This window comes from Oncorhynchus mykiss, chromosome 8, assembly GCF_057628025.1.
Source record: "Oncorhynchus mykiss isolate SJ-2025 chromosome 8, ASM5762802v1, whole genome shotgun sequence".
NCBI lineage: Eukaryota > Metazoa > Chordata > Actinopteri > Salmoniformes > Salmonidae > Oncorhynchus > Oncorhynchus mykiss.
The window spans coordinates 34361840-34378795 of record NC_143029.1 but is presented as its reverse complement, the minus strand read 5'-3'; the positions used below and the strand labels follow the sequence as shown (position 1 = coordinate 34378795).

Genomic DNA, 16956 nt, shown 5'->3' with positions numbered 1-16956 from the left:
GATGCTTCAGTTATGTTTTCTACGTATTTTTGTCACATGATCAATAAAGTAAATGATTATAAAAAATAAAAACAAGTGCTTCTTCCTCCACATCTCCAAGGGAAGGTTTCCAGGCGGGGACTGTCATGGTTAAACAGATTTGTTGAGCATCATTTACATCAGCTTCCTGAGTGTGCTGGTTGTTTGATTCCATTAGGATGAGCCGGTGGCCACATAGGGAGCAGACACTGTCACACAAACCCAGAGGCCATATTTACATCTGGCTTAGCAGATAAATAGGACCCAGACACAGTCAAGAAGAGAGAACTCCATAGACAATCAAGGTTCAATTGCAGACTGGGGGTCTTGTCATTTTAATGGGGGTACTTAAGGTTTTAGAGCTTTGGCCAGTCTGGGTACACATTGCAAAGGCAATGCCAAGAGCACCCTCTTGGGTGCTCTAGGGACAGTTTCCCAGACACAGTTAAGCCTAGTCCTGGACTTGATCAATGTAGAAACTCCATTAAAAGTACTTTTTAGTCCAGGACTAGGCTGAACTGTGTCTGGGAAACTGTCCCTAAAGGTTCACTTTATATCTGAAAATGTGATATAGGAGGAGACCTAGCTGCTTATTTCTTTAACATATCAGAAGTCTGTGGCTTTATATCTGAAAATGTGATATAGGAGGAGACCTAGCTGCTTATTTCTTTAACATATCAGAAGTCTGTGGCTTTATATCTGAAAATGTGTTATGAGGAAACCTAGCAGCCTATTTCTTGAACATATCAGAAGTCTGGCTGACACAAGCTACTTTTCCTAACCAAGAGCACCCAATAGGGTGCTCTTGGCATTGCCTTTGCAATGTGTACCCAGACTAGCCAAAGCTCTAAAACCTTAAGTACCCCCATTAAAATGACAAGACCCCCAGAGTCTGCAATTGAGCCTTGATTGTCGATGGAGTTCTCTCTTCTTGACTATGTCTGGGTCCTATTTATCTGCTAAGCCAGATGTAAACATGGAGATGTAAATATGGCCTCTGGGTTTGTGTGTGGCCACCGGCTCATCCTAATGGAATCAAACAACCAGCACACTCAGTCAGGAAGCTGATGTAAATGATGCTCAACAAACCTGTTTAACCATGACAGTCCCCGCCTAATGCTCTTTCACCGAAACAAGTTTATGTCATTAGATAAATAGTGGTTGTTGACTTATCATTACCAACTGAATACAGTGCTAACTAAGGATAACAAGGTGTATGTAGGCTTAGATGAAGCCAAGTGTATCTGTGCTGGGTGGAAGGATACCTTAATAATAAATGTCTGTCAGTGTGATTTTCCCAATCACGCTTCATGACAAATAACAAAATAAAGACATCTTTAATTAAAAAAAATATGTTACATTTAATCATGAAATCCATAGTATTTACAGCTCAAAAATATAACATCTGAGACCAAATCTTGACAGTTTCCTCTGAGTGGTACAGTATACCATTCATACAAAGGCAAACTTATGAATGAATTATTTACAAAATATAATAAAGTGCTTGGTTAGTTTATCTCAAGAGATCTGCCGTGCTCCTTCTTATTATAGCCTGCAACTCTCCCTGAGAATTCCCATTTTAAATAGAAAAGTACTGTAAGTCCATTTGGAGGCGTCCTGCCCTGCCCAGTCCCAAACACTTAACTTCAAACTATGGAGATGTTGTCCATGGTGCAGGCACATGACTCCACGATCATGTTGGGGAACTCAGCCACTTCTATCTCGGTGTAGTCGCCCTTCTTGACCAGGTACATAATGGGCAGCGGAGCGCTCTCTGCGATGCTACACTTCCTCTCCCCGTAGCCATAGTTGCGCTTGGGCTGCTTGCATCCCCCGGCGCATCTATAGGCCTGGTATCCCGCTGGCTCGATGATCCAGTACTGGGTCCACGTGAGCGCGCGGAAATTGATGAAGTATTTATCTCTGCAGCACGTGTCCTTATCTGGGTTGTTTTCACAGTCGCCTCGAGACCTATGCGGAAACCAAATAGGGAGTCGTTAGTTAACTTGTACTAATTGATGTGTAGCCTAAAGGTATGATAATTGTCACCGGACCAGTGTTACAATGTTTACACATTCTGCATATTAAAGAGCGCCTTACCCAAACTCTTCGAGGTTGAGCGTGTAGAGGACCAGCTCAGGTTTTCCCAAGGTGTTGTCCGCCTGGTCCTGGGTGGTAAAGTGGACACTCTTAGCAATTTCTGCCGCGTAGCTGCCAGGTCTCTCGCCCTCGATCCACACCTCCAGGTGCATAGGTGTTTTTTGCTGCGTCTTTGACCAATAGTGCAAAGCCTGAGTGACATCAAAGCTTTTCCAACCGGTCTCATGGATGGGGATCAACCTACAGGAAATAAATGGTTGATTAAAAACTTTGCACATAGGGTCTAAATGATAAGAACAAAGGACAACACATAGCCTAACGGAAATGATCTGGACACGACATGGCTTTGCGTAAAATCTTACCGTGAGTCCACCAAAGAGGTTCTGTTAGAGCCGTTCTCCAGCATATCTACCCAGTAGATGGAGACTCTGGCGTTGTTGACTGGCCGGTGGTTCCTCCTCTCGGGCATGGAGCGCTTGTTAGGGGCTTTATTGTACAGTTTCAGTTCGGCCATGGTCACCTCGCTGTTATGGGGGATGCGGGTATCCATATCGAAGACCATCCGTTGTCGAGTGGTGTCCGAGTACAGAAACACCCCAGAGATGTCTAATAAAACAGAACATAGAAATGCTTAGGTGTTGAATATAAAATCCGATAAAAATATGAATGGGTTGGAATGCACACTTGCATAAACAGAACAATGAGGGCGCACAAATGCATACAAAAAGTACATGTGTGCGCCTATGCCAAAAATAGGTCTGACAACATTAAATTAAAAATAATTCAGATTTAGGAAGCATTTTATTTATGTCTGTACTGTAAAATTAATTTACCTGCATTTCCTCGAATTCCCCTCAGGATCCCCGCCAAGCTCGGCAGAGACCTGCGCCGCCTGTCGTGATGCAGCTTCAGCATTGACAGATATTTATTCTTAACGAGCGTCGGGATGACAAGATTCTCCAAGTCCCTTTTGTGAATTTTCGGAACATCATCCAGCCCAAGTTTTTGAAGCAGGGCATCCTTCATGTCGTTGTGCGTAAAAGCCTTGGAGACGGTGACGAAAGCAGCAGCGCACAAGACGCAAACACGGAGCAAATCCATCGTAAATCTTCTAAGAGGGTGTCGTGTCCAGCAGAGAGGAGAGAAGTACAGCTGCAAAGTAGCTCAGAGAGAGACAGTGGCACTCTGACATCGGGCCGGCCCTTATAAGCCCCTGGCCCTCCCAGTCAGTCATTCACACATTCAGGAGGAGGAGGAGGAGGGGGATGGGAGGGGGACCGATAGGCTATCTCAACAAAAGGTGTGACATTAGAAGCCACGTACCGGTCAAGACATCAGAAGTGCCATACTTGAAAGGCAACCATCTCCCAAACAATGTATTGTATCCGTTTCATGTATAGGGTCATTTGAACACCATTCCTCTAGAATCATACAGGGATCTCTACAATTTATAACCTACAAATTTATACAAAGCGTTTGTCAAATCCAGTCTGCTCAATGTCAATGGGAAGTCTTGGATGCTTGTCACAAAAGCATTACTTTGCAGAGATGTTTGAGGTAAGAAAACTCCTAAAGACAGTATAGTTATTGGATTGTTGTGGGTTGGAAATATTGAATTGATCCAGAGGCATACATGTATTAATTAGCCTACTTTATTTGTAGTAGCTTTAATTATCGTTAGTTTGCAGGACGAGAGGATTGCAAATTGGTTGGAGTAAATGTCTGCATCCTGTTCCGATATTTCAAAATCATCACTAATAATGAACACTTTTAGATTGATGCAATATTTAGATCAATACTAAAGTATATGTCTTTAAAGAGGCTAAATATTACCATTGCATAATACTTTCTTCTTTTAAAAAAAAAAACAAATGCCTTTCCATTGACTCTTCTTCATGTTGTCTACATCTGCACATGTGTTCCCAGACAGTCCCTGACCCTGTGAACCTGGGCTGCACCCTCTCAGTATCACCGTTGTCTACACACTCTAACGTGTGCATTCCACTGGACAATGTAAAGCAAGCCCAGTCTGGCAACAGTATGTCAGTGTGCTTATTTATGTCTGTCTGGCAGCCATTTTAGTTGATCAAGGGTCCCATTTATGGCCCATCACTGGTGTGGGGACTCTGGGGAGGAGGGGCAAAGGGATTACATGTTTATTCCAAACCCACCACCCCTTCTGCCCCTCCGACAGATTAAAATTATTAGCCAAACAGACAGTTAATCCAAGAGTCGATGTGGATTGGGAGGCTCTTCACATGGTGGTGATTATCTGATTCCATTGCAGGATTTGCCTTGCCTTTTTTTGTCACGCAAACATTAGAAGAGGGGTTGGTGGCCCTAGAATGGGCCCTGTCTGTGTGTGTGTATTGGGGCTTATTTCTTTAGAGATGTCAGACAAACTAAAGGAGGACACAGGAAGAACAAATGACAGATTGACTTTCAGGGGGACCATTGCTAGCCACATCTGAAAACCACACTCTATGCTCTGCAGCTACTATAGTCTAGGCTATTTTAATAATTAAAATACCTGAAATGTATTGCTACATAGGTACATCCAGACCTGGTTCATTGTCAAATACTTTCAATTAAACTAGGCAGGATTTAGTTTACCCAGTACGTTGCCCATTGAATACTGTCAAAAGTGCAAACTCCAAGCTCCAAAGGATTTGACATTTGACCCAAGTCTGCATACATCAATCACTACATCCTTAAATCTACAGACGCATGAAAAGATCATTTAAGAAATCAGTAGTACTGATTTACAATGTAGATTACAATCATATCCACATCAGTGAATGTATGATATTTTCACACAAACAAGTAGCTTGTAATGCAAGGTTGGAATATGCAATAAGATTGTCTGCTGATTAGAAACACCACAGTAGACATGTGAATTCAGACCAGATATATTGGGTCAACCTACACATAGCCTAGGGATCTTAGTGAAAGCACAAAACACACAAAACTTTTCCTTCCACTTCGACCCATAATTTAGTAAATTAAGATTCCTCTTGTACGATATTTGGCAGTCTTTCCCTCATCCCTTCCCAATCAAAGCCAAGACAGGTCCCTGGTTCAAAGCACAGATACATCTGATTCTCCCAACGTGCAAATAATCTTCAATCAAAGGCCAGCTCTTACAATCCATAACAGTAGTGTTAATTAACATCTCACATCTGCATTAGAAAAGCTGTTCAATTTATCTGTGATCTTTAGGCCAATTATTGGTATTTTGATCAAACAGATCAGTTACAAATAATTGGGTAAAAGTTCAGAATTGGGCTGCCTGTGTAAACACAGTCAAAATCCCCCTCTCTATACCCATTATCACATGATCGTTAAATCAAAAACATTTTTTTATTTTATGTTTTGAAATATGATAATTATGGTGAAAGATGCCTAAAATTACATTTACCCAACTCTAAAGTACAGGCATTCTGTACATTTGCATGGACTTGACTTCAGCAGAACATCGGAAGACTAGGCCTATTATTTTGAGTATCTCAAATGAGAAAAGGAAGCTGTGTGTAAAGGTCAATATTGAAGTTGTTGCCCTAATTATTTACATGACATTACATTGTTGTCACTAACTTCCTGATTATGGTATCCTGCCTTATCTCAAATATTTGAAGAAATGCAATGTTTTGCACCTGAATTGCTCTACTTGTAACTAACTGCCCAGGATTCAAGTGGGGGAATGTAGGCCAATAATCATTGAGCAAGTCTGAGGACAAGGCAAGAGTGGGAGGCAAGCCAGTTGAAAGCGCTAGACATGTGCAGGGCCAGACAACAATCCACTAATGGTTCAGTCGTATAGGGTATTTAATTGACCCGGCTATAGCATAATTGTGTTAATTTAATTTGTATCACAGTTAATATCGTTTCAAAACAATATTAACTGTTTTCATCCTAGTAATTTATTTCCATTTGTTCATTGACTATAGGAGACAATATTTTGCATCTGACTACTGTAGATGCTCACTTGGCAGAGGTTCCATATTTATCATTGTTAATATGAAATTGATAAACTTGAAATAAATAAATTAAAGTAACTTTTTAGTCACCTTGTCGATGACTGACAAATCTATCAATCGTTATCTGTAGCACCCAGAGAATTTTAGGCTGCAAAATATTCGCCAGGGGGCGCGATTGCTCCAAGTAGGTCATCAGATCCAATTTGGGACTTTCTTGACCCAGTGCGAGCATGTGTTGAAATAATAATAATATATTTTTTAACTTAATTATTTCAACCCTTGGTCCTTGATACGCTTGTTTAATGGCAAAGAATATAACACAATTCTGTCATACCTGCTAGATCAAAGGGGTGGTGGAAGATTTTTAAACAAAGTAAAAGGTTATAGTTTCTGAAAACTCTTTTCAATGTTGAAACCCATAACGTTTGAACTATTCTCTTTGAAATGTAAATGCCTCTCATGTTGACAGTTCAACACCATTATGTTAGCAGTACTTTTATTTATCATAATAAGCTGCAAGAACACCAACATTGATTGATAGGCTCGCTAAAACACAATGCATATCATATGAATATCTTTGTCAATCAATGAAGTCAATAGTTAACATATTTTGACTTCTGGTGAGGTCCAATTATTCTCATTTTCCTGCCTGTTAACTAAAGAAGAAAAAAACTACCCAGGTGAGCTACTTTGGGTGTAGCCTATCCCCCAAAAAAGAGAAAGAATTTAGTGTTAGTTGCTCGCTCAATATACATGTGCCTAAAAACATATATGCTTAGGCCATTGAAGGGCCAGGTTTTCGTTCTTACCGTAAACGTGTCATTCCATTCCACACCGACGGCCACAGTTTCCATTCACAATATTATTGACTCTCCTTGCAGTATACCCTTGCGCCCCACGGCACAGCAGATGCTGTGACGGTCGCCATGATGAGCTGGGATTTTGCCTGCAGCAGCAAGCAGTAGTTGGAGACGGCAAGCGACCAGGGAGGAAGGCAGTGTCCTGGACTGGTATAAGCAAGAATATCGCTTCTTTTCTTGACAGGAAAGCGTTCAACCCCTTCGGAGAAACCGCCTTTTCGACGGATACGGCAATGGACATATACTCGAACCATGGTTTTTGAACCGCGAAGAGGGCCAGGCAGATGATTTTTTTTTAAAAAGAAGATTTGGACTTAAAAGAAAAAACGAGCTAGCTTAAGCCTTTCGCCCTTCCATTCTCAGACTCAACAGAGGAGGGGCATTGGGGCTTTGTAGCATTGCAGATCTAGTGTTGATGCATTTTTTTTTTGTCGCTGCAGAATTGACAACCACAGATAATAACTCAGGGGATTGCTATAACTGCATTGTCACGGGTAATATTTTCATTGCTTTGGATTTTTGCCAGGAAGAAGACTAGAAATACGAAAGGGAATAATACCAGCGGCGTTCATAAGGCTAACAATACGTCAAAATCTGCCGGCCAGGGCAGGGTCTGGTAATTGTGAATTCTTTATGTGTCTTGGGGGAATAGGTTAGCTAACTAAATAAAATGAGGAAAATGTACATGTCTCGCACAACTCCGAGATACTCTATCGATACCTTTTGTGAGAGGTGGCTCATGATAGATCTATTTTAGCTCGCTAGTAACTCGCCTGGATCAAAACTTCAAAGTTTTTTTCCCTTCTCATTTTGCTACAAGGTGAGACGAGCTAGACTAACTTCTGTTCGTCACCGGTAAGCCTGAATATAAGGCTTAACAATTTTAAGTGAGTTTCTATCATTTTCACGACTGCCATCATCACCAGACTACAGTTCGAATCATGTCGGGAGAGGTCCGTTTGAAGAAACTGGAAAAGCTGATCCTGGACGGCCCAGCTCAGTCAAATGGCCAATGCCTTAGTGTGGAAACGCTATTGGATATCCTTATCTGCCTTTATGATGAGTGCAACAACTCACCCCTCAGAAGAGAGAAAAACATATTGGAGTTTCTAGATTGGGGTAAGTTTTTTTTCTTTCTTTTCTTCCCCCGTTTCTCTTTATGTAAGATGATAATGTTGGTGCAATGTGTCCCCTCCCTTTCACAACACTCCTTTTATAGTAGTAGAGACCTCAGTACTAGGCCCATGGAGGATCTGCTATCCTCTTAGCCTAGGCCACCTTCCACACTTACATTTGAACTGCAAGTTAGTTTTCGGGGCCATTGAGACTTTGTAGTGGAGTATGACTGCGTTGAGGTACTTTCTATCGCACTTGTTTCGTGACCCGTAACAAATAGACGTTTATAAACTAACCACAGAAGAACGGTGACATTGTTGCCATTTGTTGTAGACGTGGTTGGTGGTAGTAGGCATGCAGGCAGGGGCCTAGCGTGAGCCCCAAATGTCATGGAACGTTTGCAATCTTGTAACCTCTCACAGTCAGTGAAAATAAAAGCAAAGCACACAGGACCACACGCACACACAAATAACTATAAACTAACTGTGTTTGTGACAACCTTTGGGGGGGGGGGGGGGGGAGTTCGAGCACGTATGTGGAATGCGACTCACATTTTTAAGACTGGCCCTGTGGCAACTCAGTTGCCGGAGCAAGTGTGATTTCATTTTGACATTTCCCGGTGTTGACACGGACACAGCCGGAGTCCAGGGGTGATGGCTCACGAAGTGGGAAACACTCAATAGGTACTGCAATAAGGTCCTCAAAGATAGCTTTTATTCAGGACTCACTCATTTCACTGGCAGTAGCTGCAAACAATGGAACATATTTCATCTTTAAAAACACCATAGAGAAACGATCAAAACATACTTGTCTGCTTCATATAGGCTAAGGGGTTGTAGTGTAGTACAGGTAGCCCTACTGAAATAAAGCAGCTATCAACGCCGTTGCTGTCCTTCATTTGACTTCAAAGCTCACAGCAAGGTTTGATGACATGGTATGACAGGTGTTACATAGCAGAATGGACACCCAGGCCTGTTACATGAAACAGCACTCCCCAACGATGGGCAAGACACTTAACTTAAAAAAAACACAGTTCACTTGGACTTTAATGTTCACAAAATGTGATACTCAAAACATAGGCCTATGTCATCAAGAATAGATAGTATACTTTGAAGTTATAGGCCTATAACTAGGTTGCCTAGTAATGACTTAGGCCTATTTGTCACCGCTCGTATCCCCTTTAATGCTCAGCCCACTACAGTAAAGACAAACAGTATAAGGTTTGCTTTCAATCACTTAGTTGTTTGGTGACCTCATTCTGGTTGAAATGGAGACCCTTGTATAAACAGCAGCCATCAGTGAATGGACCAGGCCTAGTTCACCATATCCTTTTATTATGTCCTCATAACCACCTCAGATGAGGGCCAGTAAGCAGAAGATTGGGAAGAGCCTTTCACTTAAATTAATCTTAATGCTCAATTATTCAACATGTAGGTCTAACGTCATTGTATTAGCTGCTTTAAAAAAATTATTTGGTCATTGAAAATGATGTTAATTCTAAATACTGATAATGACTGTTACAGCACTATACAATAATAATAACCATGTTATAGGCCTAATTCTATACTATATGATAGTATACTAGTATGTATTTCTTTGTAGCCTGAGAAGTTGTCCAGATATGAGTTGGATCACTCACAGAACCAAAGAAACAACAATCTCTGTTTGAATGAACTTTGGTTCTGGTGTGGTGTGTCTCTGTTTGGTAGTTGAAGAGCTCCACCTCTGTTTATGCAGTGGTTGTGGTGGTGAAGATATTTTACACACACACACACACACACACACACTCTGCCCAGGCCAGGTGCAGATGGGCATGGTTGAAGCTAAAAGGGTCTTTGGATGCCGATGATGAGGGTTGATTGTGATGCCAAGGGTCTGGACATCCTTGTCATGATTCTTGATGTTATACTGTTTCCTGTGTGGAGATTCCACAGGGGCAGCTAACAGGAAACACCGGGACTGGCAGCTGGGCTCTTTGGGCACATGATGTCATACCAGGAAGTGGCTTGCCTCTATTGTGTTGGTCACTCCTGTACTGCAGTGAGTTCACAATCACAAAAGGGTACTATGGAGTCTAAGGTTGGCCCATGTCATGTCTTGCCTCAAACTGGATGCCTTCCCTGAACTGTCACTCCACATCAGACAGTTGAAGTAGCCTAAATATAGCAGACCAGCAGTCTGTCACATTTTTACACCCTCCTCCATACTTCAAATAGCACACATACCCGCTTCTAAGAGGAGGTTCCCAGCTCTAATCTATGAAACAAACTACCTAACCAAAAGAAAGTGAAGCTGAGGATAAATACTATATTACAGCTGCAGAAGGAAGCTAAGCTCCTACATACAGTATGCATGACTGGCTCTGGTCTTTCTCACCATTCTCTCCCGGAGGGTACAGCTCTGTTTATTAGCAGCCTCTGAGGACCAGGAGGTTGGTAAATGGCTGCCTGTCTGCTCTCCCCCGGGGCTCCCCATACTCCCTCTGGCGCTGGGGTGACCCCTCAATCCCTCTCCTGCCTGTGGAGCCAGCTGGCCAGGCTGTATTTACAGAACTTTTTGGTGTGAATAAGAAACACACACACACACACACACACACACACACACACACACACACACACACACACACACACACACACACACACTTTCTACCTGTCCAAATAGGTAAATGGTGTATATATAATATATGTTAAATAAGAAAACACATTTTTGCTTTCTGTTTCAAAATGGTTTCTCGTTGTTAATTTCATACAAAAAAAATGGCCCTGGAATCAAATGTTTTCCCTGTGGCTTAACTCACAAGTCACAACAATCCTAAAACGTATGATGGTGTACACACACACACACACACATGGGCTGAATAAGAAGCATAACTGTACTTCTAAATTAGTCAAACCCAAAGGAACAATTAGCCACTCTTCCATTTCCTCCCTCCCTCTGCCAGCCAAGTCTAGACCAATGACACAGAGCAACATTGTTTTCCCAAATAATTTATCACTTGAAAGGATGAATTGATGCAAGGCCTGCTAGTTGAGCTGTTCTGGCTGAAATTGATGCAGAGCCAATTGGCAAAGACACCTCGCATACTTCTGTCTTTCCCCCTCACTTAGGCATACTGGGCAAGGGTTTCTGTGGTAGCAGGGTAGAGGGAGAGGACCCAGAGGGCTTCTGTTAAGCAGGGTTTGGATCAATTCCATTTCAAGTCAGTTTATTCAGGAAATAAACTGAAGTATCAATTCCAGTTGGTTGCCTATCTGGTAGATACCGGAACTGATTAAAAAAGTGTCATCACATATTGGATCCGTGCCCAGATATACTACCTTCAACCTCAGGATGAAAACTATTAGCAGCTCTTAAAACAGGTCCAGCGTCTTAGAGTAGGAGTGCTGATCTTGTATCAGTTTAGCCTTCTTAGATCATAATGAATACGATTACATGACGGGACGGGGGGCCCTGATCTTAGATCAGCCATCCTTCAGGGCTGAGAAGCTGGGCCTGAGTTAATAAATAACGCGCAGAAAAACCAGGATCTCTCTAGACTTTTAGTTTGGCTCCCCTTCTATCATGGGATGTTGCTTCCAAACACAGAGGGCTTGGCACTGAACACCAGATGTAATACTATGGTTGTTCCAAGTATTTCACCTCCGCTTCCTCCCAGCCTGGTTTTCTCTCCTTCTCCCTCACTAGCTCGTGCCCTCTGTATGTTTTATGTCCCTTGCTGGGTCTGGGTGTGGTTGGGAAATATGCCTACAGACAGACGTGCACACACCCGCATACCAACATACACACACTCACGCACAGATTGATATGAAGCAAACAGACGGCGCATTACAATCATTCTTCAACACAAGCAGGACCAACAAAAGAAACATTGCCAAATGCCAAGTTCCCCAAATTATACTATTAGATAGCAATAAACAATGTATTCTGTGGTGAGGTGTTTAACGTCAAAGGTGTTGTGGTGATGGGTTAATTATGGGGCACAGGCAGGCCAGCGAAAGCCTGTGGTAGCTAGGAAGTGAATGAGAAAAGAGTGGGTGCTTTATGAGCCCCTGTGCATGCCGTAGCCAGAGCATCCCTGCATTTTGTGGAGGCTCAGCTCAGCTGTGTGTGAAAGCGCTGACTCAGCCAAGCCCCGGTCCTTCACAGCTCGGCTGTGGAATTTGGATTGGAGGTGCAATGTGAGGAATACAGCAGCTGTTTAGGGGCTAGCTCTTTGTCCCTCCCTGTCCTCTCTCTCTCTCTCTCTCTCCCATGCTTTCTTTCCTTCTCTGTCTTTCCATCTTCTACCCCTCTCTTGCAATTTCTCTCCATCTTTCTTTTTCCCATCTCTTTCTTGCACCCTCCCCCGTCACTCCGTCTGTGTCTGTCCCTCTCCTGCCCCCTTCTTTTTCTCTCCATCCACCCCCACCCCTTTCTTGGTTTCTACTCCTCCATCGCTCTCCCTCCTTCCCATCCTCTCTGAGGCCCTGTGTTCAGGTATGGTGACTAGTCAGTGTGTGTGTGTGTTGGGTATGGCGGCTGAGCCGGTGTGACCGTGACGATGCAGCAGCCGCCCAGAGCCCAGCGGTGTTCAGTGTTCTCTGACAGCGCTGCTGCTGCTGAGTCACATCTCTACTGTACAGCACAACACAGAGCACTGTAGCTATCTGGTTGTACACACTGTTTATGTATACAGTATGTAAACCTATATCAGGGACTGGGACACACGGTACCAGGATCAGTGGCAATGGACAGGATATAGAAGTAGAATGGAGGGAATCCGTGGTTATGGACAGTCAAATAAGGAGGCACTGTAGTCTATTGTTTTGGAATGATAAGAAATGCGAGAAGTACAGGCTACTAATTAATGAAATGTTCCAAAGGTTGGGATATGTTCAATATGGCTGCTGACTGGCGGCCATCCACATATTGTGGAGTACTGCTTTGAGTTGCAATGTCTGTCATTCTTTTTCCGATCCTATACTACCACCTAGCATTTCTCTGGGAGTGGGTAGATTGTGCCCTTGACTTTTAGTACGTTGGTGATTTTGAGGGTGACCGTATCTATTTTAAGTTGACATGTGCAAGCCAAGCTTCAGTAGCACTGTCAAAGCTGGTGGCACGTCGGTCCTTTGTGGGCAAATTTTGGCATCAAACTTTGTCATCAAAGTCTGGCATTCTCTGGATTTATGGTTGGAACTCTATTGAATAGCAGGCTAATGTTAGTGGTTTCTTTGCAGTGCTTGCAGTTAGCCACTGATTTCTTCCGAACGAGTCATTGTTGAATTTGCGATTTCCAACTGGTTCCGTAATCTTTTTGTCCAATGGCGATGAGCACCGATATTATAGGTTTTTATCTATAATTGCTCTTCATTATTTCTCTTCATATTTATTTTACCTTTACCTAGGCAAGTCAGTTAAGAACACATTCTTATTTTCAATGACGGCCTAGGAACAGTGACTGCTAGCTAAGACTTTGTAAGTAAGATGTTGACCTGATCAGTCCAATCAAAGCTGCTGTACATGTAACGTGATTTGACGTAATTTTGTATGTCACTAATGACCTTGAGCCTTCGTGGAAGGGCACTTGTAATATAACTTTATGGCAGGGCTGACATTCATCCACATTATGGATGTCTACCCCTACTAAGGACTTAAACTTGGCGATGACGTACTGTCCCCATGAGTGACTGAACCAATCACGGCGCAGTGCTCCTGTTTTCCGATGGCTCGCCCCACCATCACAGAAAGCACTGAGCTAGGCTGAAACACCTGCATATTGGAGTTGCTTTACTCAAGAACACAAAAAAAGAGACCGTGTGTATTAGAGGTCGACCGATTAATCGGAATGGCCGATTTAATTAGGGCCGATTTCAAGTTTTCATAACAATCGTAAATCGGTATTTTTGGACGCCGATTTTAATTTAAATTTATTACATTTTATTTTTTACAACTTTTATTTAACGAGGTAAGTCAGTTAAGAACACATTCTTATTTTCTATGACGGCCTAGGAACGGTGGGTTAACTGCCTTGTTCAGGGGCAGAACGACAGACTTTTACCTTGTCAGCTCAGGGATTCAATCTTGCAACCTTGCGGTTAACTAGTCCAACGCTCTAACCACCTGCCTCTCATTGCACTCCACGAGGAGCCTGCCTGTTACGCGAATGCAGTAAGAAGCCAAGGTAAGTTGCTAGCTAGCATTAAACTTATCTTATAAAAAACAATCAATCAATCATAATCACTAGTTATAACTACACATGGTTGATGATATTACTAGTTTATCTAGCGTGTCCTGCGTTGCATATAATCGATGCAGTGCGCATTTGCGAAAAAGGACTGTCGTTGCTCCAACGTGTACCTAACCATAAACATCAATGCCTTTCTTAAAATCAATACTCAGAAGTATATATTTTTAAACCTGCATATTTAGCTAAAAGAAAGGTTAGCAGGCAATATTACCCAGGTGAAATTGTGTCACTTCTCTTGCGTTCATTGCACGCAGAGTCGGGGTATATGAGCAGCCTGGCTCATTGCGAACTAATTTGCCAGAATTTTACGTAATTATGACATAACATTGAAGGTTGTGCAATGTAACAGCAATATTTAGACTTAGGGATACCATCCGTTTGATAAAATACGCAATGGTTCCGTATTTCACTGAAAGAATAAACGTTTTGTTTTCGAAATGATAGTTTCCGGATTTGACCATATTAATGACCTAAGGCTCGTATTTCTGTGTGTTATTATGTTATAATTAAGTCTAGAGCAGTCTGACTGAGCAATGGTAGGCAGCAGCAGGCTCATAAGCATTCATTCAAACAGCACTTTCGTGCATTTTGCCAGCAGCTCTTCGCAATGCTTCAAGCATTGCGCTGTTTATGACTTCAAACCTATCAACTCCCGAGATTATGCTGGTGTAACCGATGTGAAATGGCTAGCTAATAGCGTTTCCAACGTCACTCGCTCTGAGACTTGGAGCAGTTGTTCCCCTTACTCTGCATGGGTAACGCTGCTTCGAGGGTGGCTGTTGTCGATATGTTCCTAGTTCGAGCCCAGGGAGGAGCGGGGAGAGGGATGGAAGCTATACTGTTACACTGGCAATACTACAGTGCCTATAAGAACATCCGATAGTCAAAGGTATATGAAATACAAATCGTATAGAGAGAAATAGTCATATACAGTGGGGCAAAAAAGTATTTAGTCAGCCAACAACTGTGCAAGTTCTCCCACTTAAAAAGATGAGAGGCCTGTAATTTTCATCATAGGTACACTTCAAATATGACAGACAAAATGAGGGAAAAAAATCCAGAAAATCTCATTGTAGGATTTTTAATGAATTTATTTGCAAATTATGGTGGAAAATAAGTATTTGGTCACCTACAATCAAGCAAGATTTCTGGCTCTCACAGACCTGTAACTTCTTCTTTAAGAGGCTCTTCTGTCCTCCACTTGTTACCTGTATTAATGGCACCTGTCCACAACCTCAAATAGTCACACGCCAAACTCCACTATGGCCAAGACCAAAGAGCTGTCAAAGGACACCAGAAACAAAATTGTAGACCTGCACCAGCCTGGGAAGACTGAATCTGCAATAGGTAAGCAGCTTGGTTTGAATAAATCAACTGTGGGAGCAATTATTAGGAAATGGAAGACATTTAAAGACCACTGAAAATCTCCCTCGATCTGGGGCTCCACGCAAGATCTCACCCCGTGGGGTCAAAATGATCACAAGAAAGGTGAGCAAAAATCCCAGAATCACACGTGGGGACCTAGTGAATGACCTGCAGAGAGCTGGGACCAAAGTAACAAAGCCTACCATCAGTAACACACTACGCCGCCAGGGACTCAAGTCCTGCAGTGCCAGGGGGACACCCCCTGCTTAAGCCAGTACATGTCCAGGCCCGTCTGAAGTTTGCTATAGAGCATTTGGATGATCCAGAAGAAGATTAGGAGAATGTCATATGGTCAGATGAAACCAAAATATAACTTTTTGGTAAAAACTCAACTCGTCGTGTTTGGAGGACAAAGAATGCTGAGTTGCATCCAAAGAACACCATACCTACTGTGACGCATGGGGGTGGAAACATCATGCTTTGGGGCTGTTTTTCTGCAAAGGGACTAGGACGACTGATCCGTGTAAATGAAAGAATGAATGGGGCCATGTATCGTGAGATTTTGAGTGAAAACCTCCTTCCATCAGCAAGGACATTGAAGATGAAACGTGGCTGGGTCTTTCAGCATGACAATGATCCCAAACACACTGCCCGGGCAATGAAGGAGTGGCTTCGTAAGAAGCATTTCAAGGTCCTGGAGTGGCCTAGCCAGTCTCCAGATCTCAACCCCATAGAAAATCTTTGGAGGGAGTTGAAAGTCCGTGTTGCCCAGCAACATCCCCAAAACATCACTGCTCTAGATGAGATCTGCATGGAGGAATGGGCCAAAATACCAGCAAAAGTGTGTGAAAACCTTGTGAAGACTTACAGAAAACATTTGACCTCTGTCATTGCCAACAAAGGGTGTATAACAAAGTATTGAAATAAACTTTTGTTATTGACCAAATACTTATTTTCCACCATAATTTGCAAATAAATTCATTAAAAATCCTACAATGTGATTTTCTGGATTTTTTTCCCCCATTTTTGTCTGTCATAGTTGAAGTGTACCTAATGATGAAAATTACAGGCCTCATCTTTTTAAGTGGGACAACTTGCACAATTGGATGTCTGACTAAATACTTTTTTGCCCCACTGTAATTCCAATAATAACTACAACCTAAAACTTCTTACCTGGGAATATTGAAGACTCCTGTTAAAAGGAACCACCAGCTTTCATATGTTCTCATGTTCTGAGCAAGGAACTTAAACGTTAGCTTTCTTACATGGCACATATTGCACTTTTACTTTC

The 16956-nt window shown here is 42.5% G+C and overlaps 2 protein-coding genes across 23 annotated transcripts in view; one reads left to right on the top strand and one right to left on the bottom strand.

Annotated features, from left to right (window-relative positions):
- Nucleotides 1-1354: 1354 nt before the first annotated feature.
- Nucleotides 1355-6955, bottom strand: lft1 (lefty1). Its single transcript, XM_090243294.1, has 4 exons — nucleotides 2952-6955; nucleotides 2481-2724; nucleotides 2119-2358; nucleotides 1355-1989 (listed from the first exon to the last, which is right to left on the bottom strand). The coding sequence occupies exons 1-4, from the start codon at nucleotides 3217-3219 to the stop codon at nucleotides 1665-1667; spliced, it is 1077 nt and encodes a 358-aa protein (XP_090099420.1). The 5' UTR covers nucleotides 3220-6955; the 3' UTR covers nucleotides 1355-1664.
- Nucleotides 6948-16956, top strand: part of cdc42bpab (CDC42 binding protein kinase alpha (DMPK-like) b) — a 105297-nt gene continuing 95288 nt past the window's right edge. For 12 of the 22 annotated variants that reach the window (XM_090243287.1, XM_090243278.1, XM_090243286.1 and 9 more), the window contains exon 1: nucleotides 6979-8074. In XM_090243287.1, the coding sequence (XP_090099413.1) occupies nucleotides 7897-8074 (178 nt within the window). In that variant the 5' untranslated portion in view covers nucleotides 6979-7896. Of the gene's footprint in view, nucleotides 8075-16956 lie in introns of all 22 variants that reach the window. The other 10 variants (XM_090243279.1, XM_090243284.1, XM_090243292.1 and 7 more) reach the window with 1 other exon arrangement.

Bases quoted from the DNA above. Each gene is read 5' to 3' on its own strand.
- lft1 (XM_090243294.1), bottom strand. From the start codon at position 3,219: ATGGATTTGCTCCGTGTTTGCGTCTTGTGCGCTGCTGCTTTCGTCACC. The intron at 2,725-2,951 runs GTAAATTAATTT...CTGTTTTATTAG, and splicing joins GGGAATTCGAGGAAATGCAG to ACATCTCTGGGGTGTTTCTG. The intron at 1,990-2,118 runs GTAAGGCGCTCT...GTTTCCGCATAG, and splicing joins CTCAACCTCGAAGAGTTTGG to GTCTCGAGGCGACTGTGAAA.